Below are 25,821 nucleotides of genomic sequence, written 5' to 3' on the forward strand. Positions count from 1 at the left end.
GATCGGCTACCCAGACTGGATTGAACAAAATTCTCAGTGATCCTTTGTTTCTTATCTAGATTAGAGCTGTGCTTTATTTGCCATTTATAGTACTATTTGTAATTTTTCTTTAGGATTCCAAGCACTTGAATTATCTGACATCAGAGCAGGCTCTGGCTGACTTTGCAGTTTTAATTGAATACTTGAAAAAAACAATCCCAGGTGCTAAAAATAGTCCTGTCATTGCTATAGGAGGCTCATATGGAGGGATGCTTGCTGCCTGGTTCAGAATGAAATATCCTCATATAGTGATTGGGTGAGTGCAAACACATTGAATAGTAGTACATCTTAAAGATTTTAAATGCAAATCTGCAGGTATATTTTATATTAAAATTTGTTCATTCTAATCTGTATTGTAAATCTCAATTTAGATTCCTCCAACAAATAATTTTTCCTTATTTAATCATCTGCATAATTTCATGTAACATTTTAAAGTTAGAATTCAACTAATTAATCTTTTTCTCTTTTTCCCTATTCCTTTTTTCCACTTTTTCTGTTTTTCCTTTAATTATTCAGAGCTCTTGCAGCCTCTGCTCCTATCTGGCAATTTACAGATTTGGTTTCTTGTGGAAAATTTTTTGAAATTGTAACCAATGATTTCAAGAAAAGTGGCTCTAAGTGTTCAGAAACCATCCAGAGTTCCTGGAAAGCAATTGATAGGCTGACATCCACAGGTAAGTAGATGAAATTGATTTCCAAGTCAAATAGAAGATTTTTTAAAAGTTTAAAACCCACATCAGTTTTCACTGATTTTTATTAAGAACCAGAGGTTTAATCTGAAAAAATATTTTGAATTATAGAATGATGTTGTACATCTTTGTTTTTTCCTGGATTTTTATGGTAATTATTTATTTATTTTTTGTTTTCCACATTTGCTTCCACATGATTTTGAGTTCCAAATTTTCACCCCATCTCGCCCCTCCCCCCACCCCAAGATGGCATGCATTCTGAATACCCCTTCCCCTAGTCTGCCTTCCCTTCTATCTCTCCCTCCTTCTCTTATTCCCTTCCCCTTCAATTTTCCTGTAGGGCAGGATGGATTTCTGTACCCCGTTTCCTGTATTTCTTATTTCCCAGTTGTATGTGAAAACATTTTTTTTAAACATGTGTTTTTAAAACTTTGGGTTCTAAATTTTCTCCCTTCCTCCCTCCCCACCTACCCTCATTGATAAGGCAAGCAATTAAATATAGGTTATATATGTGCAGTTATGCAAAACACTTCCATAGTAGACATGCTGTGAAAAACTAACTCTATTTTTCTTAATCCTATCCCACCCTCCATTTATTCTATTCTCTTTTGACCCTGACCCTCCTCAGAAGTGCTTGCTTCTGATTACCCCCTTTCCCAATCTGCCCTTCTTTCTATCATCCCCCTACTCCCTTGTCCCCTTCCCCCCCCCCCCATTTTCCTGTAGGGTAAGACAGATTTCCACACCCAATTGAGTGTGTATGTTATTCCCTTCTTAAGTCAAATTCTATGAGAATAAGATTCACTCTTTCCCTCTCATCTTCCCCCATTTCCCCTCCACTGTAAGAGCCTTTTCTTTTGTTTTTTTTTTGTGAGATAATTTACCCTGTTCTACCTCTCCCTTTCTCCTTCTCCTAGTATAATCCTCTCTCACTCCTTAATTTTATTCTCCAGATATGACCCCTTCATTTTCAACTCACCCTGTGCCCTCTATCTATCTATCTATCTATCTATCTATCTATCTATCTATCTATCTATCTATCTATCTATCTATCTACCTATCTATCTCTATCTATATCTATATCTATATATACATACATATAATTTTTTCCCCTCCAACTACCCTAATACTGACAAAGGTCTCATGAGTTACAAGTATCATCTTTCCATGCAGGAATGTAAACAGTTCAACCTTAATAAGTCTCTTATGATTTCTCTTTCCTGTTTACCTCTTCATGTTCCACTTGAGTCTTATATTTGAAAATCAAATTTTCTATTGAGCTCTGGTCTTTTCATCAAGAATGCTTGAAAGTCCTCTGTTTCACTGAATGACTATTTTTTCCCCTGCAGGATTTTACTCAGTTTTGCTGGGTAGGTGATTCTTGGTTGTAATCCTATCTCCTTTGCTCTGCAGAATATTATATTCCATGCCCTGTGGTCCCTTAATGTAGAAGCAACTAAATCTTGTGTTATCCTGATTGTGTTTCCACAATACTTGAATTGTTTCTTTCTGGCTGCTTGTAATATTTTCTCCTTGACCTGGGAACTCTGGAATTTGGCTACAATATTCCTAGGAGTTTTCCTTTGGGGATGTCTTTCAGGAGGAGATTGGTGGATTCTTTCAATTTCTATTTTGCTTTCCGGTTCTAAAATATCAGGGCAGTTTTCCTGGATAATTTCTTGAAAGATGATGTGATGTCTAGGCTCTTTTTTTGATCATGGCTTTCAGATAGTCCAATAATTTTTAAATTCTCTCTCCTGGATCTATTTTCCAGGTCAGTTGCTTTTCCAATGAGATATTTCACATTGTTTTCTAATTTTTCATTCTTTTGGATTTGTTTTACAGTGTCTTGATTTCTCATAAAGTCACTAGCTTCCAATTGCTCTATTCTAATTTTTAAGGAAGTATTTTCTTCAGTAATCTTTTGGACTTCCTTTTCCATTTGGCCAATTTTGCTTTTTAGGGCATTCTTCTCATTGGCTTTTTTGGACCTCTTTTGCCAATTGGGTTAGGCTATTTTTTAAGGTGTTATTTTCTTCAGTATTTTTTTGGGTCTCCTTTAGCAAGCTGTTGACTTGTTTTTCATGATTTTCTTGCAAAACTCTCAGTTTTTCCTCTACTTCTCTTACTTGCTTCTCAAAATCCCCTTTGAGCTCTTCCAAGGCCTGGGACTGATTCATATTCTTCTTGGAGGCTTTGGATTTAGGAGCTTTGGCTTCATTGTCTTCTTCTGGTTGTATGTTTTGATCTTCTTTGTCACCAAAGTAAGATAATATAGTCTGATTCTTTTTGCACTGCTTACTCATGATCCTAGCCAATTACTTGAGTTTTAAACTCTTTGTTAAGGTAAAAGTCTGTTTCCAATGTGGAGAATGTACTGTCCCAAGCTTCGGGGGTTTGTACATCTGTTTTCAGAGATACTTTCAGGGACCTGAAAATTTTCAGTTCTTCCAAGGTGGTATGATAAGGGGCGAGGTGTTTTCTCTCCACTGCCACCACAAGCTCCACCACACCAGCGTTCCTCCTCGCCCTAGGACTGCCCCTCAGAACTGTGACCCAGATCCAAGCACTGGTAAAGCAAGAGATTCCTGCCTTAGCACTGGCAAAGAGATCCCTGAAATCCCCCTCTGATCAGCCACTTGATTCCCCCTCAGTCTGTGGGCCAGAAGCTCAGGAAACAGCTGCGGCCCCAGGGGCGGCTGAGACCTACCTTCTTCTCTCACTGCAGTCACAGACTTTTCCCACTGATCTTCTAAGTTGTCTTTGGTGTTCATGGGTTGAGAAGTCTGGAAACCACCACAGCTGCCTGCGATTCAGTCGTCTGAGGCCTGCTCCAGGGTTGCTGCGGCCTGTGTGCCCATGCCGAGCTGCACTCCTCTCCCCGCCCAGTGCGATATACCTTTCTGATCAACCATCCAGGCTGTCTTTGGCTGGAAATTTGTTTCACTCTGTCTTTTTGAGGGTTCTGCTGCTTTAGAATTTGTTTAGAGCCATTTTTTATAGGTATTTGGAAGAGTTTGGGGGGAGAGCTCAAACAAGTCACTGCTTTCCCTCTGCCATCTTTGCTCCGCCCTTTTCCTGGATTTTTAATGGACACTTTTCTAGTTCCCTGAAATCCCTTGCTTACATTAAGCATGGCTATCTGATTGACAGGTATGGCAAAGAGTCTCATATGAAGCAGATTCAATTTCAATTCAACAGATTTTATTAATCTCTTTCTATGTTCAAGATATTGTGGTTTAACAATGAACCAGTTCCTGCTGTCAAGGAGATTTTTAATTTAGTAGGGGAGCTAAGTCATACTTTTTCTCAAAACTTCAGATGTGTGATTTCAACAATTTGAATATTCTCATCACCAATGCAGATCAAAATCTGCTTTCCTCCTCTACCTCCTCTCCTTTCCCTAATCTCCCATCCCCTTACTCACCTTAGTAGATGGCCTATATAAGTTGCTGTGGCTCCAAAAAATGCATCTAATGGCTTACTTTCTGGTGATGATGTTTTCTTTTTTTTTTCTTTTAGTTTTTTTTTAAACTTTTAGGCAATTGGGGTTAAGTGACTTGCCCAGGGTCACACAGCTGGTAAGTGTCAAGTGTTTGGTCTGAGGCCGGATTTGAACTCAGGTCCTCCTAAATTCAGGGCTGGTGCTCTATCCACTGTGTCACCTTGTTGCCCCTTGGTGATGATATTTTCAAAACAGTACTAAGCTGGACCTTGGAAACAGACATGTAGTTATTATTGCACTTGTGTTTGAAACCTTTCCAGACTGACCTACTGAGGTTATGCCCTGCTGGCATAGTCTTCAAGAACCCAGGGTCACCTCTGTTCCACAGTGAGGTATTGGAGTAAGATGTATGCAAGACACATACAGAGGAAGGAAGTTATGGACAGTGGGAGGGGGAGGAAGAGGAGAGAGAATCGGAAAAAACTCTAAGGAACAAGTGACATTTGAATTGGACCATGGATGATGGGTAGGATTTTTAAAATTGGGGATGGGTGAAGGCAGTCCAGGTAAAGTAATGTGAAAAAAGACATTTAGGTAGGAGACCATCGGGCATATTTGTGAAACAATAGGCTGTTCAACATAGCCAAAGCATAGGATGTGTGAAGGTAGATAGTGGGCAATGTAACTTCCAAGTTGGGACCAGAGTATGTAGGACCTAGAATATCATACAAACCTAGAATATCATGTACTTCATTCTGTAGACAGTAGGGAGTCTGCATCATGAGACTGGCATGTTAATAGGTTTTTCCTTAAATTACTTTGGCAGCATTGCATAGAATGTATTGGAACAAGGACTAACTGGAGTTAAAAATATTGATTAGAAGGTTAATGCTTTAGTATAAGTGAGAGCTAATGAGGGCCTGAATTAAGAGTGTAGCAGTGGGAGTGAAAGGAACAAGATAGATGCAAGAAAGATTTGGAAATTAAATTAATAATACTTAATGACTAATTGAATGTGTTGTAGGGGCAAGGGAGAGGCAAGAGAAGAAGATAACTGATCTTTTGTGCTTAGGTGACTAGGAGAATGATGACGCCAATCACAAAGATAAGAAAGGTAGAAAGAAGAGCAAGTTTAATGAGGAGGAGGATTTTTGATTTTTTTTTTGGCCATGTTGAATTTGAGGTGCTTGCAATAGAGAAGTCAAATGGGCAGTTGTAAATATGGATCTGGAGCTGATGTTGGTACTGGATGTAAGATATGAGAATCATTTAATAGAGATGATAGTGGAGGCTCTGGCAGTTGATGAGGTTGCCTAGGGCAAGAATATAAAGATAGGTGAGTGAAGAGGGCCAACAATTGAAGCTTTGTAAGGGGAGAAAGAGGAAAACAAGTTAATGAAAGGAGGCAGCAGGAAAAGTTAGAGAGGTAGGAGGAAAAACAAAACATTGTCACAGAAGCTAAGGGAGGAGTATGTTTCAAGGAAGTGGTGATCAGGGGAAAATGCTGGAGAAAAGTCAAGGATGAGAACTACAAAAAAAAAAGCCAATGAATTTGGCAATTAGGTCATTGGTGATCTTAGGGCAGTTTTTGGAGAATGGAAAATGTTAGAACATAATTACAAGGTGTTGAAGAAGTGGTTTGAGAAGCAAAGGTGGGTAGAGGCAGCTAAGTATAGACTATTTTAAGAAGTATTTTTTTTAGTGAAAGTGGGGTGAGAGATGAAATAGTAGCTTAGCAGGATAGAGAGAAGAAATTTTTTTTTTAAATGATAAGGGGAAATGAATGTCTTTATATGGCCAAAGGGTAAAAAGTCAGTGGAGAGGAATTATTGCAATAGTCTGCTAGTGGATCTGCCTGCCTCAAGTCTATCCCAACTATAATCCATCTTCTATTTAGCCACTAGAGTGATTTTCCTAAAATGCAAGTCAGATCATGTCACCCTAGTAAACTCCAGTGGCTTCCTGTTGGCTCAGAAGCAAATATAAAATGCTGTGTTTGTCATTCAGAACCCTTCATAACTTAGCTCTGTCCTGTTTCTGTCTTCTTACATCTTACTCCTTGACTCATACCCTTCAATCCAGTTACCCTGGCTTCTGGCTGTTCCATGAACAGGACATTTCATTTCTTGGCTCTGGCCATTCTCTCTGCTGTCCCCCATGCCTGGAATGTCCTCCCTCCTCTGCTGGGACCATTGACCTCCCTGGCTTCTTGAAGTCCCAGCTAAAATCCCACCTTTTATAAGGAACTTTCCTAACCCTTCATAATTCCTTTTTTTAATTTTAAAACTTAGTGCCTTCCTTATTTTAATTTTTTCCTGTTTATCCTACATATAGTTTGCTTTGTATGTATGTGTTTGCATGTTGTCTCCCCCATTAGATGGTGAGCTCCTTTAGGGCAGGGACTATCTTTTACCTCTTTTTGTGTCCTCAGTGCTTAACACAGTGACATTAAGGAAACAGGAGATGGTTATTGTTTATTGACTCACTGACTAACAGATTAAAAATGTTAGAAAGAAGGGGTTCTTCATGGCACAAGGTCATTGAAAGATGAGATCATTGAAGGACATGAGAGCAAGGAAATGGGCAGAGGGATTACCATTGGAAATGGAGAGATTCCTTTCTCTGACAGCAGGGAGGTGGGGAAAGAAGAGATGTCATGCAGAAAATTTCTGTGGGAATGAGGACTGCATGGTGATGGGTTGAAAGAAAAGAAGATAAAAGAGCTTTTTTTGATAGCCTTTTTCTGAAGTGGCTAGGCGGCATAGTGGACAGAAGGCTAAGCTTGGAGTCAGAAAGACCTGAGTACAAATCTGGCCTCAGATACTTACTAGCTGTGTGACCTGACCCTGGGCAACTCAATTAATCTCTGTCTGCCTCAGTTTCTTCAACTGTAAAATGGGGATAATAGTACCTACCTCCTAGGGCTGCTGTGAAAATCAAATGAGATAATATTTGTGAAATGCTTAGCATAATCTCTGATACGTAGCAGAGGCTATGTGCTAATAAACCCTTGTTCCCTCCCTCTCTTCTGAAGTAGGAAGACAGTGATGGGGGAAGGGGTGACATTGCTGCTTTGAGGATAGTGAAAAATGTTTGAATAGTCACTCAGTTTCTAAAGTTAGCTCCTTGGAGCTCAGGGTAGGTATGTTATGTACATTAACATAAATGTGGGTAAATGAATACATAGGTGCATTGAAAACAGCTGGTTAGGTAGCAAGAATTTGTAGTGGCACTAATCAGAAATGTTATGTAACTTTGCCCCCATGTGCTTGAGTATTGTTGGAGAAAGAATTATTGATGTAGTGTACTTGGGGTTAGAATTGGCAAGGACGGGTGCTATGGTCGAAGGTAACAGGGGTGAAGGATTTTAGGATGCTGGTAAAGTAATAGTTGAATTGGCTATGAATATAAACTGGGTTGGGAAACATAGCAAGCTGGTAGGGATCAAGAGAATGAAAGTTATGATGAGAGCAAATAGCTGATTCAATAGGAGTGAAGCATTAATGAGGCAGTTGTCATTTGAGAAGGGAATTTCAAAGTTTATATTTGTGGAAGTGGAGACATTTTGAGTGATGACAATGTCCAAGGTGTGGGTGAAGTAGAGAGAATATATGAAAGTCATTAGAGTTAAGGAGGTAGAGAAACCATGAGCACAAAGTATTAGAAATGCCATCAAAGATCAGTAAAAGTTAAAGTCAACGGGAATGGTGGTAGGAGTTAGTATAGAAAAAGAGAAATGCTGAAGTTGTTGAGAAAGGTAGGGAATCAATGTATTTGGTATCAATATATAGTGTAGATAAAACATATATTAAGCATTTAACTGTGTGTCAAACACTATGCAAAGTGCTGGTGATACAGATACAAGCAAACAGGACAGTTCTTGCCCTCAATGGCCTTACATTCTTTAACAAGGAGAAGACAATACATAAAAGGGATCTGGAAGTCTGGATAGCAGAGATTCAAGTGTTGTGGCTTGGTTTGGAAAAGGTGCCAGGAAGTGAGGTGGAGACCTGATTCTAGGCAAAATAAGGGAAAAACCTTAGCATTTGGAGCCCAGGGAGGTTCTGGGGGAAGAGTTCAAGGTTGTGTTGGTGGTGGGGGCGGAGATAAGGATGATGACAAGTGCAGAGGGTATAGTTTGGAAATGGTGGCTGCGAATAATAATAATAATAATACTGACAGCAACAAAGATGAGGAAAAGGTGGTTTACTGGATCTTTAAAAATTGTAAAGCACATACATCTTCATTTCCTGAACCTTTTACTCTAAAGAGGAGTGAAATTCAACTTATTTATATGCTTTGATAATAATATTCATAACATTTGATCAGCTGAATTGATTCTTGAACTTCTTTAAAAAGGGAAATAAATGGCTGTGTGCTTAAATTGACTCTACCTTAAAGAAAACAAATTTTTCTCTTGATCAGGAGAGCTTCTTAAAAAGAAAGTATGGACTCTTACTCGGCTCGCTAGAAGATGAGGGAGCTTTGGTTGAGAGACTTTTGGCATCTTTTGCCATTCTTGTCTAGTCTGTTGCTCCCCAAATTTATTGATGGTCTTTGGATTAGGCATTGGACATTAGCGTGCTTGGAGGTTGACCCTCCCAAAATGTAGACCCCATTTTGCTTGAGAGATATATTTATGATGACTATCAAGCATTCAGACTGCAGGGGAAAGTTGTTATCTCAGTGATGAATCTCCAAACCTAATCTATGAATCAAGCACATGGATTATAAAGGGAACTCCTTAGCTTAGTATGAATGAACATGGAAATCTACAAAACAATGACTGATATAATAAAAAAAAATCTTTAACAACTCTAGGAATATGAAATACTACAAAATTAGGAAGATTTGTAGGATTGTCTTTTGTGCATACTCTGACATGAGGCCACATGGTGAAAAGGAAAGAAAACACAATCCACAGAAAAACTGAGACATTTAGGTTTCTCAGTGATTCATTTTTCAGAAGTGTAGAGAGCCTGACCAGAGGGCAAGGTCAGGCTACTGTTCCTTCCTGGCTGAGGTCCGGGTTGTCATAGAAAACCTACTGTTTACAGTTTAGAACACAATTCAGTAAAAGGTTTCATTTCACCCGTAGTTATAAGCCAAGGTAGAATATGCACTATTTCTCACAGTATCTTTTTTTTTTTTTTTGCTTTTTGTTGAGGCAATTGGGGTTAAGTGACTTGCCCAGAGTCACACAGCTAGTAAATGTCAAGTGTCTGAGGTGGGATTAAAAACTCAGGTCCTCCTGACTCAAGGCCAGAGCTCTATCTAGCTGCCCTTGAAGCAGAGATATCTTAATCTGCTAGTATCATTATTGGCCTTGGGGGGCTGAGACAGGATGGACTCTACCTTTTGGTTTACCTTGAACAAGAATTGGGTTAAAGGAAGGCAAAACATAGAACCTAGATGTGACTACCACCATACATTCAATGAAGACCTCTTCTAAAGTGGAGCTACATCTGTGAGGAAAGAGAAAGTACAGTGTGTCTCATTTTTTACCACCACATGGTCAAGGGCAAAGACTCAGGAGTCTTGTCTGAAGACCTCTCTATTTCTTCTGAGCAAATCAGGTCACATCAGGCACAGTCTTGTGCCTCCTTGCCAAGATGGAAGGCTCTTTCTTAGCTTTTCTTGGGATTTTCATATTCTGCTAGTTTGATTCTCTCCAAGGATGAGCTGATGTGGCATCTTACCTTCTACATTCTGTATTCTGCCAGCCCAGGAGTCAGTTTTGAATAAAGGGGCAGCTAGGTGGTGCAGTGGACTGAGCATCCAGGCTTCAAATCAGGGAGACCCAAGTTCAAATATGGCCTCAGGCACTTACTAGCTATGTGACCCTGGGCAAGTCACTTACCCTCTGTTTGCCTCTGTTTCTTCATCTATAAAATGGGAATAATAATAATGCCTACTTCCCAGGATTGTTGTGTGGATCAAATGACATAATGATTTTAAAGTGCTTAGCATGGTGCCTGATAATAGTAGGTGCTATATAAATGTTAACTATTATTATTCTTTTTTATTATAAAGCACTTAGAACAGTGGCTGGCACATACTAAGCACTATATAAATGTTTATTATTATTATTGATTTTAAACAACTTAGAACAGTGGCTGGCATATAGCAAGTCCTACATAAATGTTAGCTGTCATATTTATTATTATGGACAGTTTTCATGTTACATAAATTTGTATTACACAAATTAAACTGTATATAAAGAATTCTGAGAGAAATCTTCATTCCAAAAAAAAAATCTATATTAAGATACATAGATTTTACTGTACAGTCCTGCGGGCTCTTTCTCTACTTGCCTCTAGGACAAAATATAAATACTTTCATTTGACTTTTAAAGGCCTACACAACTTGGTTCCAACCTATCTTTCTAGCCTCACTGGACATTTCTCCCTCTCTGGAACTTTCAGATCCAGCCAAACTGGTGTTCTTTCTGTTCAGTGTACAAAGCCCCTCCCATCCCATCTTCTCTGTACCTTTGAACTAGTTCTCTGCCATGCCTGGAACACACTCTCCCAGCCCCTTACTTCCACCTCATAGAGCATCGTTCTTTCTTTAAGATGCATTTCAGTCAACATCTTCTTGAATCATCTTTTTCTAATCTGTTTGACCACTAGCACTCTCCCTCCCAAAATACACTGTATTTAACTACTTTGTACATATTTGTATCTGTTAACATTATTTTTGTTTTATGTATGTGTGTGTGTGTTTGTGTGCAATACATATATAATATGAACTTGTCTCCCCCATTAGAATGTAAGCTCATTCCAAATAGGGATTTTTAAATTCTTTGTACTTGTATCCTCAGCAGCTAGCATAGTCCCTGGCATTTAAATACTGTTGACTGATTTTTTTTTAATCCAAGTACAGAACTTTACATTCATCCCTCGTAGATTTCATTTTCTCCAATTCAATCTTTTGAGCCTATTGAGATCTTTTTGAAGCCATACTCTATCAGCCTCCAAGGTATGTGTCATCTGCAATTTGACAAGCATGCCATCTGTTCCACTAAGTCACTGATAAAAAGTGTTGAACAGCAAAGGACCAAGGGCAGATTCTGGGGCACTGTCCCAGACAGAGATTTCCCTCAAAGTTGAAATGCTACATTTTGGGTATGATCAGTGGCCTTTGTTGGGCAGTGGCAGCCTCTCTAAGCGCCTGTTCTGATACTTTCACTTGGAGGGTTTTGGGGGGGTGGTTTGGTGGGGAGGCTGAGCCAAGGGGCTGGGAAGCACTGGAGTTGGGCAAGTGGGGAACTTATGTGATCAGAACTGTGCTTAAGGAAAATTACTTTAGTGGCAGAATGTAGGATGGACTAGAGAGGGGAGGAAAAACTTGACTGGGACCAATGAAGGAGGCTGATGCAACAAGTGATAAGGGATGAGAACCTGAACTAAAGTAGTAGCTTTGTAAGTAGAGACAAGGGGAAAGATGTGAGAGATGTTGAGGAGATAGAAATGATGACATTTGGCAGCTTATTTGATATGTTGCTGTGAGGAAGAGTGAGGCGCCCAGGATAATGACAAGCTTATGAATCTCAAATATACAAAACAGAAGAGGAGTAGCTAGTATTAAGCTATTAGAGCTTAAAACCAAACTAAGACTTCTGGGACACTCTGTAGAACCTCAGAGGTCCTTTGTAGCTCCGAGGTTGTAATTCTCTATTATTTGAGGCAGTATTTGTCATGAAGTATTGTGAAATGAACTGACATTTTTCAAATATTTCTGCTGACTAGTAGTTACCAAGTGAAGCAAGTGCAAATGATCCTGTTCTTTCCCATAGGTGAAGGCTTGCAGTGGATTTCTGAAGTATTTCATCTGTGCAACCCATTAAGAAGCCAAATTGATGCAATCATGTTGAAATCGTGGCTAGCTGAAACGTGGGTGAATCTGGCAATGGTGGATTACCCGTACAGTTCTGACTTCTTAATGCCTTTGCCTGCTTGGCCCATTAAGGTAACAGAAACATGTTCTTGAATCATTCTTAATGCTGCTTTTGTGTTTAATATGCATCTGCTTCACTGTCACCATTAGCTCGGAAGACGTCTTGTTGAAGAAAAGCCTTTAAGGTGGTGTTTTACTCTATAAAATTCAATGCTTTTATAAAGTCAGCAAACAGGAGGCACAGTGAGATCTTGTATTCTCTGCGCCCTTTGAGTCAATTGTGTGATGGTAAATGCACGCTGTCCTGTGGGAGCATCACTTGCAAAAACCTGCCTGTTTCTTTTTAATGTCCTCTTCCAGGATTCCCTTTATAAGAGAGGATAGATAGCTTGTTCCCAACAAAATGTCTATTGATGAATTAGTTATTAATGTTCTTTCAGCTGCCTTGATTTTGTAATAAGGTCTGAAATTTCTTTTTCATGCCTTTGCTGTCTTACTCCTTATTATTCATATGCTTTGAGAATCAGCCTATGAACACCCTCAGAATTGTGTAGTCTCCAACCCACATCTCTTCTGTGTATACATTGTCTAGTCTTGTTGGTTTTTTTTCTTCCAACTTTGTTTTCTTTAATATTATTTCTACTTCCTGTATAGTGTCCAGGGCAAGGGGAATGGTCATCATGCTGTCCTCGTCTAACCACATCTGGAGTGTTCTGTTGAGTTCTTTCAGTCCATTTCAGAGAGTACAGGTAGTTTTGAGCATGTCTACAAGAAACTTATGAGGGTGAGGAGAGAGGAGACCTTGGAATGCAAGGATTGATTGGTGGAACTGGAAGTGTGTAATGTGGAGAAGAGAAGACTTTGGGGTTCTGGGAGGGCTTAGAAGGTGGGGTGGAAAATATGATGGTAATCTTCAGAAATTTGAGGGGTTATCATTCCTGGAAGAGGGATTAAACTTTTTTTCTGCTTGTTCACTGAGGGCAAAAATAGGAGCAATAGATGCAAATTGTAGAGAAGTGGATTGGGGCTTAATGTAAAGAAAACCTTCCCCACAAACGGAGCTGTTTCAAAGTGTAATGAATTGCATCAAGGGTTAATGGATTTCCCTCCTCATTAAGAGTGTTCAGGCAAAAGCTATATAACCAGCTTTTTGGTAGTGTTGTAGAAGGGATTCTTGCTCAGGTGTCTTGTGGACCACATGGCCTTTGAAGTTGGTCACTTCTAGATGTGAGGGGCTGATTTGTGAAGGGAACAACTATTCAACTTGTTACAGAGTCAATGTTTCTTAAATCTGAAAAGCAGAATTACCAATGAGTTTTGACTGTAAAAAGTTTTTCTTGTGGGAGATCTGGCATCAAAATAACGAAGGGAAAATATCCAAACTAGCTAGTTTTTTTTTTCATAGTAGAGTATTTCTCTGTACAAAATAGTCCAGTGGATAGACATTTGGAATTGAGAGTTAGGCCAGTCTTTAGTAACCATTGTATTACAACACATTGTAGTGGGATGGTCATTTTAAATTTTTTTCCCTTAGTTTTCCTATCTACGAAATGAGAGTAATACTTGAACCTCTCTATCCTCGTGGGAATGATGTAATCAGAAGACAACAATTATAAAAGTGTGTTCAGTGCAGACAGCAATTATAAAAGTGTGTTCAGTGCTTAAGCGCTGTTATAATGCACACCCAAGGTACTGTTATTCTTTTTAAAAGTGCAAACTTAGCAGAACATGTTTTATAGAGTTGGTCCAGCTTCATGATGTCCTGTGGTAAGAGACTGTAGTCTACTGACCTTATTTTCCCCAAATTTTGTAATCTGTGTAGTTAAGTATTGATTTAAAAAAAAAATTAAGACAATAATGTACTTATTATAAGTGAAAGGATAGTATGCTGTTCTCAGAAGCCTCTCACCACTGCCAATCTAATATACTCTTAACATTTTACATTTTTTTCTCATCTAACAATACTCTTCTTGTTGATGTTCTTAATTTTTTTCAAAGTCATAAAATTTTGTTTCCTGTTTTTCTATATATGTTTCCACTTTTTTCTTCATTCGATCAGATCTAGCTTTTATCATTCGCATTTCAGTTCATTTTTTACTAGCTTTATCTTAACTCTTCAAAGTTAAAGGAATTCTTGAGTGATTGAACTACACTTCTCTTTAATGTAATTAAAAAAAAACATGATATACTCTATTCTTGTATTCATGAATGGAAATATTTGTTGCATCTGGATATTTTCAATTTTGTTTCAGTATTGCTTTCTTGCTTTTCAAAAACTTTCAAACACCAGCTTTTTTCCACCTTTCTAGTTTTGGATCACTTTCTTTCAGCTCTTCATTCCATTTCTCCATTCCTGACCTTCTTTATGTTGTTCTCCTATTCCACTAAGCTCTGGAACACTAGCCAGTTGGTGACTATTCTTTCACTGGGATAGTTCCATTTATGCAGAACTCCTCCTCCCTCTGATCCATTTCCTCCTTTTTAAAGGGTTGACAAACAGCTATCCTTTTCTGATTTGTGAGTTGAACTAAGAATTTCAAGGTGGCATGTTACAGATGACATATTTAAATATCTCTAAAATGCTAGGGGAATTTAAATCCTGGATATCACATGCTTGAAATCATCATTGGTTAGTATCCAAATTTCAGTAATTTCCTTTTGATTGTTTTTGTACATTTTATATATATAGATGGGTTCAATTTCCTTTTGTTTATTGTTAACAAAAGCTGCAGCATTCATGCAAAAATAATTATGGATTGGGCTGATGGATTAAAAATAAAATGAGAGGAGAAAATAAAAATACCCCTGTCATTTGATTGTTCTATCAACACAAACACCTTCAATACTGGATCTCTTGTCAGGCTAAATGGCAGCTTAAGGGACACTGTACAGATTTTATTTCCCCTGCATTTTTTTCTTAGGGAATAGCTCATGAAACCTTTTAGCTTAGTCTTCTGAGCATACAGATAGATACAGTGAAATAATAAGACCCAAAATGGAAAATCCCTTCTGCTTGTCTTCCTGTTTTATTACATACGCGACCTCTCTGGGTGGTTTAAGCGGTTTAGGTGCATTCTACGAAAAGGGAGCTTTTAATGACAAAACTAATGTGATTATCTGAGTCAGAGTGAGGGTTATTGAGGACTGAGGGAAAGAAAATCTGTTAGAATAGTTGAATGTATCTGCTTAATCTTTTCTGTAATGTGGATGGACCATACTTTCTAAAGGGAAGAAATTAGCCTTTTTTAAAAAAACCAAAAAACAAACTGTCTTCTTTCCTTCTCTTCTTTCCAAACCTCTCCTCCCTTCTTCCCTTCTTTATCTTATTCAAACACTTACTCTCAGATGTAGAACCACGGGAAGTTTTAAAAAGAATTATTATTCTTGCTTTCCATGGCGTGTATGGGAATAAGGGTAGAACCCTATATATTTGTGGGCAAGGGAATATGCATTTATTAAATGCCTAATACATGCAAGGCACTGTACAAATATTATCTCTTTTGATATTTTGTTGTAAAGTCAATTAGATTATGTCCCAAGGTTAGAATTTTCCTTTCCTTTAAACTTTTGGTTCCTCATATTATCAAGAGGTTAATAAAATAGGCTTTTGAATGCTCTTACCTCCATCTTCATAGCTGTAGAAGGAAGGAGAACCAAAAAAGATCACCCATGTAAAGTACTTTGCAAACCTTAAAGTGCTATAGAAATGCTAAGTGGCATTATAGTTATTTGTAAAAGGAAGGTAAAGTCAACTTAAGTCCTGTCATTTCAAATGCTGATGCCTGAAGCTTTTAGCTCTCCCTTCACTACCTTGCACTGATTGAAGAGTTCCCTCTTCCCCCACTATTGTAGCCATGGGAACGGTCTCCCCTTTTTTTGAGTATTTATCTAGGATATTCTGATCCTTGGAATCTGTGTCCTCATTGGGTATGGGTATACTCCTTTCATCAGTACAGATTGCTACAACTTTGTGATACTGTTTGATTCTTGCTCCTAGCTTCCTATACATCATCCATAAAGGGTCCAACTAACACATTCTGGAGGCCTTTCTCAGTTTCTTTTATATTTTTATGTTTGAGGTTATTATCAATTTCCCTTTATTACTTGTTGAAGTATATTGGCATGAAAATATCTCCAGTTAAACGTATTGCTCCTCATAGTCCTTTCAGTTATTCTTTTTTAAATTGATGCTTTAAAAAAAAAATTCTAGCAAGCATGCAGTTTGTAAAATATATGCCTTAAAAACAGCTTTCCAAAACTGCCTTAAAAAATGGCTGTGATGGGATCTATGTGTTACTTTCCACACTTTTTTTACTGCTGGTTAATGGAAAAAGGAAGTGGACTTTAATTTGAATTATTTGATATTCATATTGTCCATTATGTTTGATCTGAGCATTATTCTATTTAGTGTTGTCTTCATTTATATTACTGTTGTTATATTGTGTATTCTCTTAGTCTTTCTTCCTTTACTCAGCATCACTTCATGTAATTCTTACAAAATTCTTTGCATTCTTTATATTTGTTGTTTTTATTATGGCTTGATATCATATATCACAGTTTGATCAAAAGTATTCTCTAATCATTTGACATATAATTGGTTTTGCTTTTACAAATATTGTTGTTATATTTATTTTTTTTGCACATAGATCTTTCTTACTTTGTTACTTTCATTAATGTACTTGAGGCATAAACCCACTAGTGGGATTTCTAAATCAATGGATCTGAACAATTTGTTAATTTTTTTTGCGTAATTCCAAATTGTTTTCCAGAATGGTTGGACAAATTGACAGCTCTACATTTTCAGTGCCTGTCTTCCACAATTTCTCCAACATTGATTTTTTTTCCCTTCTTCTTTTACTATCTCTGCCAATTTGAATCCAAAATGATACCTCTGGCTTATTTTAATTTGAATTTTTCCAATTATTAATGATTTTAAATAGTTTTTCAGGTGGTTGTTAGTATGTTTTCCTTCTCTGGAAAACTTCATATTTGCTGACCATTTGCTGTCTATTTGGTAATAGCTCCAAATAGCATAGACTTGTGTAATTTCCCTATAGATCTTAGAAGTTAAACTTTTATCATAGATACTTAATGCAAATATTTTCCCTATCCATAAGTTTTAGTTTTGTTGTCCCACTGGTTTTGTTTGGAAAAAAGCTCTTAAATTTTATATAATCAAAATTGTCTCTTATTTTTTCCACCCTGCAACTTGAATTCAAAGTTGTGAATGATATAACGTCCCATTTTCCTTTAAATTTTTTAAGGGTACAATTATTCATGTTGTCTTTCCAGTTAGAATTTGTTGTGGAATATCGTGTAAGGTCCTCTGGCTCTTGTCAGGGTCCAAGGATAACAGGAGAGCTCCTGGTTGGTTAGCGCTCCTTCATTGTCATTCTCACCATACAACTAATTGACCTGCCTCATTTTCTAGGAACACGTAACTTTAGTGTCTTTTATATTGTTTCTCAGCATACTTCCCCTTTCACTTAGCATACCTAGAAATACTCAGGAAAATAACCAAACAATCTAAGAAATGAAAAAAACTTTCAAAATTAGTTATAATAGCTGAAGGGACACTTGAATTATTCATGAAGTTATGTAATACTATATAGAAACATTAGCATAAGAGGGATGTGTAACAACTCACGATTATATAGCGCTTTATTGTTATAGATCACCTAAATACCTTATTTCATGTGATTCTTACAATAACTTTGTGAGAAAGGTGTGCAGATATCATCATCTCCATTTTACAGGAAAGGGTAAGGAACTTGACTAACATCACACAGCTAGAAAGTAAAAGGATCAGGACTTAAACCCAGGTCTTCCAATTCCTATTTCCTTTTCCTTAGATGAACACTACTACCCATGGAGCCACTTTATTACAAGAGATTTCAAATTTGTTTTGAGGGCTGAGGAGCCAATTCTTGTACTTTTTATTGGGAAATGGAAGACAGCTATTCTACAAAAAAATGTGTATTATAAGCAAGGCTGTCTTCTCTTACAATGCACAATTTCTTTCTCTGACATTACTGTTCATCAAGGCTCTGCTTGAATACCTACCATTATAGGGCATTCTCTTTTTTTTTTGAGGCAAATTATTTCATTGTTGGATAGCTTTGATTATTAGAAAGAGTTTTCTTATATGGAACTGTCATACTGTCATCTCCCCAACCATCCTCAAACTCCCCTCCCCTCCTGCCCTATTTATGCTTCATTCTAGTTGTTCTATTCTAGATTCTTCAGTTTTCCTTCTTAAATAGGACACCGAGCGCTGGTCACACTGCTCCAAATGTAGGCTTACAGTCATAGAATATGGTGGCATTATCTATTATCTGCTTCATTGTAGACATCACATTTTTACTAATAGAGTCTAAGATTTTGAAAGTGTTGCTTAATTGGCTGCGTGAAGGTTTTTTTAATTACTCCATTTTGAGTCAAGTGTTATTGTTCAGATTCAAAAAGTGTATGGCTTAATTAGTATTTGAACATTTGATAACTTCTGTGAGTAGTTCTTAACTTTCAAATGCTATTGAAAAGCTCTGGTTGGCATTTTTCATGCCAAGGCTTTCTTCTAAAGATACTGTGTAAATATAAGGAGTTAGTAATACTACTCCAAATAAAGGAGATTTGCCAGAAAAATGAAAGCTTTCTATTTACCTTTTTCATTTTCTTGTAGCATCAGTTCTTATTTTATTATTGCATTCTCATTTGCATTCCAGAGCTGAATGGATTTGTTTGACTTTGATTTTAGTCAGCTCTGTTTAATAGAACTTTAGCGTTGCTGTTGTTCAGTCGTGTCTGACTCTTCATGACCTCATTTGAAGTTTTCTTGGCAAAGATACTGGAGTGGTTTGCCATTTCCCTCTCCAGCTCATTTTACAGATGAGAAAACTGAGGCAAACACAGCTAGTAAGTGTCTGAGGCCAGATTTAAACTCAGAAAGATGATTCTTCCTGATTTCAGGGCCAGCACTCTATTCACTGTGCCACCCAGCTGCTTCCTACTTTAGCATTATACAGCACTTAAAAGTTTAATAACTTTACCCCAAGAAGAGCACAGAGGTGAATGGGACACAAGCCCTGTCCTCAAGGGGTTGGTGCAACCTTCCTATAATTTCCTTCAGCTTGTTGGATTTTCTTAATTTTTCTGCTTTTACTTTTCTTTGTTCAATTTCTTAAGACCTTAATTATGAGTAGGGGGTATTCAAGCTAAGCATTAATGATACCTTATTTGGGGAGGTTAGCAGCTTTTTTTTTTTTTAAGAAAAGGCACAATTTTGAAATGTGCAAAATGTGTCTTTTGTGCTTTTCTACTTCTCCCTTTCAGAAAATTTCTTCTCTTCTCTTCTTATTATACATCCCTAACTCAGACTTGCCCTTGCAAAACTGTTGACTATGGATTTATCTTTTCCTTTCTTCTTTTCCAAACTTCCCTATTACTTATTTCACTTTGCAGGAAGCTTTTCCCAGTCAGTTGCCATATTGGGAAAGAGCTGAGAAGCAAATTCATGTTGAGCTCTTCAAAGCTTATAATAGCTTAAAGTATTACCCTCCTCATCATATTTTAATAGAGGTAATGTTTGTTCTATGATTCTATGACCTTTATATCTTTTGTTTTTGCCTCATATTCATTTCCAAATATATTCTTCCTTTGGAGCCAATTTCTAGCTATAGTCCTTTTCTCTCCCTTTTCTAAAGAGTTCTTTCCCATAACAGGGAATAAAAAGGGAGAGAAAAACTGCATTGTAGGTAAGCTAATCAATACATCAACTTAATCTGACAGAATATTCAATGTTCCATGCTCATTTTCCTCCACCAAAAAAATGAGGGAGATGCATCTTCTCTTCTTTTTGGGGCCAAACTTGATTATTTTAATCATACAGCATTTTATAGCATTACACAGTTTCATTTTTTTTTTATATTGTCATAGTAATTTTGTTTATTATTTTCCTAGTTCTATTACTTTGTTTTTCATCAGCTTATATAAATCTTTCCATGCTTCTCTGCATTCTTCATATGTATTCTGTGACCTTTAATGAGAGAATTCCAGGCATTTGTTATATATAATGGGGGGGTAGTTGTGGGGTGAGAGACCTTTTTAATGTTCCTCATCACATCTAGTAGGCATCTCTTCATATGTAAAGTTAGCTTTGGGGCTACTTATCAGTCAAAGTGAGAAGCTGAACTTTGTTTATTTCAGGAGTTGTAGCACCATAGAGAAATCTAGAAGATAATAATAATAATAATATGTTTTATCATCATCAAAGACACCATAGAATTAATGGCAGGTTTTCAATATAGTTTAGACAAAATTTAATTTTATATTTATATTCTTTCTCTTTCCTGATATTCTTCTTTTTAATCTTTTTAAAACAATAGGAGGTATGCAAATATCTGACAGATCCCAGTGCATCAGATAAAATATTGGTACAGAATATTTTCCGGGCAGTGAATATCTATTACAATTATTCTGGAGAAGCAAGCTGCCTGAATACCTCACAAACAGCAACAAGCAATCTTGGGATCCAGGGCTGGAACTATCAGGTAAAGATATATAATTTTCCTATAAAAGGGCCTTCTTTAAATATCAGCTGCTACTTGATGGCCTACTTGCAAAGTTTATCCAAGACAAAACCAAAGATAGTGATTTGGGTCAAGCAGGTCTAATTTCTTTTGTCTTTGCTATTTAGGCCTGCACAGAAATGGTAATGCCCATTTGTACCACTGGTATCAGTGATATGTTTGAACCTCAGGAATGGGACTTTGCTGCATATTCTGAGCAGTGTTTCCAAGAATGGGGTGTGAGACCTAGACCTTCATGGATTCCAACTGTGTTTGGTGGTAAAAACATCAGTTCACACAGTAACATCATCTTCAGGTGAGTATCTTCATAAACTGCAGAGACATCTTGGTCTAATAAGACATTAGTAAAACATCTGAGAAAATATGATTTGGAAAACACTAGTGAGCTGTGTAGTTTGGATTAGACATCTTAATTATCTTTTCCTATTCCTTGTAAGATAAAAAAGGCAGAAAATAAATACATTTTGTACTTATTACTCCATTTGCTTAAAGAGTTTTACAAGGGTCAAACAGCATACCATGTCAAATTGAAGTATCATGTATTCCTCCCATTTTGTCTTAAGAAGCTAAGCACTTGGGATATGTTTATGTCAAAGTTAATCAAGTGAAAGGTATATGTGAGTCCATAGGTTGTGAATTTGGAATTTCCAAATATTACCTGGAACACTAGATTTCCCATTATAAAGGTAAGAGTTAAGCATATTTTCCCCACACACTTAGAGCCCATGCCCTCCAGCAAACTTCCTTATCTTTGTAAGGAGTGTACCATGAGGGACACACACAGACCCTTCAATTCTGGGTCTTTGTTCAAATTGCAAATTCGTTTCTTTTAGAAACTTCTTTAAACAAAAGTCAAAATTAGCTGTTGGGTCATAGCAAATAGCCTGAGTCTTTTAAAAGTGAGAAGTACTGGCTTGAATTAGAGGATTACTTTGGGGCTTTCAGAGGCAGGCATTGGCTAGCTTTGCTAAAGAGCTGCTGTCTTCTTTTGCTCTTGCTGTTACTAGCTCAGCAGGATATCAGCCCCAAACTAAAAACTGCGTCACTTTGATGGAAAACTTACAGCTCCATCTTGTTGAATTTCTTTCAATTGAGTTACTTATCTTCATTATAATTCTGTAAAACTGTACTGTACAACCCAGCTTTATAAAGTGACAGTTGAGCAAATAAACCTGTTTTAGAGTATTTAAGGGGTCCATGCCAGATTAGGATGTTTGCAACTAGAAAAGCCTCAAAGCAACCAAATGAATGAGAAAAGAAATAAATGCTTAAACACAACACTGAGAGACTCAAAGCTTGTCTTGGTCCTTTCAGAGGCAGACACTTTGTCACCATTTTGTGCTTTAGGAACCTACCTTCACTACAGTATCTGTCTGGTGGTTGTTTTTTCCATTAGCTACTCTGAAAGTGGTTTTATAGCGTTTTAATATCAGTTGTATGACACATATTCAACCAAAGTTCTTTTAAGTATCTACTATATACAAAGATGTAAAGCACATGGTCCCTGCCTTCAAGAAGCTGACAGTCTAGCAAGCAGGTTACCACTTCAAATTCCTCCTCAAGGATTTTTGTGGTGAATTTAAATTTTATATTTGATTTGCTCCTACCAAAAAGAAATCGTGGTTGGATTGAAATGGAATGCTAGGCCTTTGTATGATAGTTTTATGTGGAAAGTGCTGCAATTCATCTCATTCTTTTTTAGCGCAAGCAGTATTGGTGATACTTATGACAATCAGCAAATATTCACTACGTTCCTAGAATGTATTAGTTACTATGCTAAGTATTGGGACTACAAAGACAAAAATGAAACAGCCTGTAAGGAGCTAGTATTCTATTGTAGGAAATGGCATTTACATAGAGGCAAATTTGAAATATATTCAGAGTAAATATATGGGGTTAGGGAGGGGCCAGAAGGGGAATCAGGGAAGGACAGCACTTTAGTAGAGTTTTGAAGGAAGTTAGGGATTCTAAGAGGTGGAAATAAAGGGGAACTGCCTTCTTGTTGAGAGGAACAGCCTGTTGTTAAGGGCATGGAGGCAGGAGATGGGACGTCATGTGTTAGGAATGGCAAGGAGGCCATTTTGAATACCACAGAGTGCATGTAGGGGAGGAATGCCTAACAAGCCTGGAAAGGTAAATTGGATCCAGATTGTTAAGAATTTGACATGCCAGACAGAGGAGTAGGCAGGATTAGGCATTTGAGAGACAGTAGGGAGCCACTGGAGCTCTTTGAGCAGTGGAGTGATGTGGCTTGACATGTTCTTCAAGAATATAACTTAGGCAGCTTGTATAGAATGAAAAGGATATGGGAGAGACTTGAAGCAGGGAAACCAATTAGGAGGCCATTCTAATAGTTCAAGAGAGGTAATAAGGACCTGAACTAGAGTGATGGCTATGTGACTGGAAACAAGGAGGGTGGATATGAGAGATGTAAGGGAAATAGAGTTGATAAGATTTGTAGATGACTGGACATGTCAAGTGAGGGAGAGTTGGGATAACAGCTAGGTTACAAACCTGATTAATTAAAAGGATGGCAGTACCTTCAACAACACTAGAGAAGTTAGGAAGAGGAGTAGGATTTGGGGAGCAAGGAAAGATAATGAGTTCCATTTTGTATCTGTTGAGTTTGAGGTGCTTTGGGTACATCTGATTTGAAATATTGAGTTGGAAGTTGGTAATGAAGATCTGGAACTCAGGAGAGAGACTGGGACTGGATACATGGATCTGGATCTGAGTCATTTATGTAGAGATGATAACTGAACCCATGAGAGCTTATGAAATCACCAAGAAAGAAAATTTAGAGAAAGAAGACCCAAGATGGAACTTTGGGGCACATCTACATTTAGGGAACTGGACATAAATGATGCTCAAGCAAAGGAACCTGAAAAGGCAAGGTGAGAACCAAACAAGACTGGTGTTATAAAAAGTAAGAAAAGAGATTATCCAGGACTAGAGGGTGGTCAACAGTCTCAGTCTCTGAGGAGAGATCAACAAGGATGAGAACTGAGAAAAAGCCATTAGATATAGCAATTATGAGATCATTGGTAACTTCAATTACCTACTGTAATTTTCTCCAGGAAGTCTTCCCAATGCTTTTTAATTCTAGTGCCTCCTCTCTTTTAATTATTTCCTGTTTATCCTGTATACATCTTGTTTGTTACTTGTCTCTCCTATTAGATTGTGAGTTCCTTGGGGGCAGGAGACTGTCTTTTACCTCTTTTTGTATTCCCAGCACTTAGCACAATACCTTGTACGTAATAAGCACTTAATAAATGTTTATTGACTGACTGGCTAGAGAGAGCAATTTCAGTCAAATGATGAAGTCATGAGCCAGATTGTAGGGGTTGGAGAAGTGAGTAAGAGGATGGATGCAATGCGTGAAGATAGCTTTTTCTAGAAGTTTGACTGTAAAAAGGAGGGTGAGATATACAATGATAGCTTGAGGAAATAGTCAGGGCAAGCAAGGGTTTTTAAAGAATGGGGAAGACTAGCATATTTGTAGATGGCAGTCAAGAAGCCAGAAAACTGGGACAAAATGAATATTAATTAAAGAGAGGGAATGGTTATGGGGATAATTTTCTGGAGAAAAGATGAAGAATACAAGTTAGAGGAGTTGACCTTGGCAAGGAGAAGGGCCACCTCATCATCATTGAATGGAGTAGAGAAAGAAATGATGGAGCATAACATCTTGTAGAATAGAGGAGAAAGGAGAGCAAATGGTTAATGCTGAAAAAGTGAGGCTTCTCCATTGACAAGATAGAGAAAAGAATGTTTGGAATAGTTCCTGTGTGTAATGTAGTAGAGGATCAATTAAGGAGGAGTCAAAGGATTACCTTGTTGCAGTGAGAGCCCAGTTGAGGTTATATAGCATCCATTTGTAGTGGACTCAGTCAAAAGAGTTGTGTGTCTTCCTCCATAGAACCATTCAGCAATGTGTGGGGAGGAGCAGAAAAGGTATATGGTGGGATACAGGATAAAATAAATAACAAAATAAAATTTAAACTATTTGAAGAAGACAAGAATAACAAACAGAATGGCTCTACAAAGGCCCAAGACCTATCAGAACAATCTAATTTCCTTTTGTGATAAAGTGGCAGCCTAGGTAGAATGACAGGATGTATTCTAATTTCAACCTTTTTAAATCCTGTCCACAATGGTATGTTATCTAGAGCACAACACTGTTATATAAATGCGTGATTAACAAGAGGGTCAGGCTCAGAGAATTGTTATTAGTGGATCCACCCACAGTTGGGATTTGACAATGTGTGAACAGATACAGAAAAAGGGTACAATAGGTTTGAGAGAAAAGGACAGTATATAGTTGAATAGGTTAACTATAGGATCAAAATCAAAAAGGGAGAAAAGTAAAGTCAGATGAGGGTGATGGTCTATGAGAGTATTGAGGGGTGGAGGATCTGAAGGTCCTGGTGAGAATGAATAAATTTAGGAAGGAGGCATGGAGGGAGATAAAATGCTGTTTCTATGGAGCAATTTCAGAATTGTTGATCATTGAAGTGGAACACTTTGGGTGAGGATGAAATCAAGGGTGTGACTGTTTCTTTGTGTAGCTAAACTGGATTGATGATGTAGGTCATGAGAGTTGAGTATATTGATGAACTGAGAGGCCAGGGTGATTGAGGGAACATCAACATATATGTCAAAGTTCCCTAGTGTAAGGGTATTGGTTGGAGAGGAGAGAAAGACTGTGTGGCAGGTACTAAATTTTTTCGGAGAGGAGAAAGAAAGATCTGGAGGATAATCGATAACTTCCATGAGGATCTAGATGGGGTATTCTGTCTGGACAGAATATCACTATACTCCCAAACTTTCTTGTGTTTTCCATAGACTTGGATATTTTTAGTGTCTAAATAATAGTCCAGGTTAAAAAAAAACCCTACAGAAAGTGTATTATATGAAAACTTGCAGTAACTAAGCTTTTCGTAATACCTATTCTTGTTGTGGATGTTACCCTGGGATCTTAAAAGATCCTTCTACGCTCTTAAAGCCTAAGTTTTGTCAGCCCTACTAAGGTAGAGAAGCTTTAAGCATAATCTTTGTGATTAAGTGTGTGTATAATACATATTTGTATATCTAGATGGATAAGTCTATTTAGATATATAAATATTTATATATAGATATCTATAGATATATGTATATCTATTTC

General features: G+C 37.5%; 1 protein-coding gene across 1 annotated transcript in view; it reads left to right on the forward strand.

Moving 5' to 3' along the window:
- The window catches only part of PRCP (prolylcarboxypeptidase), a 70,276-nt gene that overhangs the window by 37,351 nt on the left and 7,104 nt on the right, over positions 1–25,821 (forward strand). Inside the window, exons 4-8 of the mRNA XM_027848196.1 lie at positions 114–295; positions 556–713; positions 11,972–12,144; positions 20,454–20,618; positions 20,765–20,952. Of these exons, the coding sequence (XP_027703997.1) occupies positions 114–295; positions 556–713; positions 11,972–12,144; positions 20,454–20,618; positions 20,765–20,952 (866 nt within the window). The remainder of the gene's footprint in view (positions 1–113; positions 296–555; positions 714–11,971; positions 12,145–20,453; positions 20,619–20,764; positions 20,953–25,821) is intronic.

This window comes from Vombatus ursinus, unplaced genomic scaffold (assembly GCF_900497805.2).
Source record: "Vombatus ursinus unplaced genomic scaffold, bare-nosed wombat genome assembly UNPS02005659.1, whole genome shotgun sequence".
Classification (NCBI taxonomy): Eukaryota; Metazoa; Chordata; class Mammalia; order Diprotodontia; family Vombatidae; genus Vombatus; species Vombatus ursinus.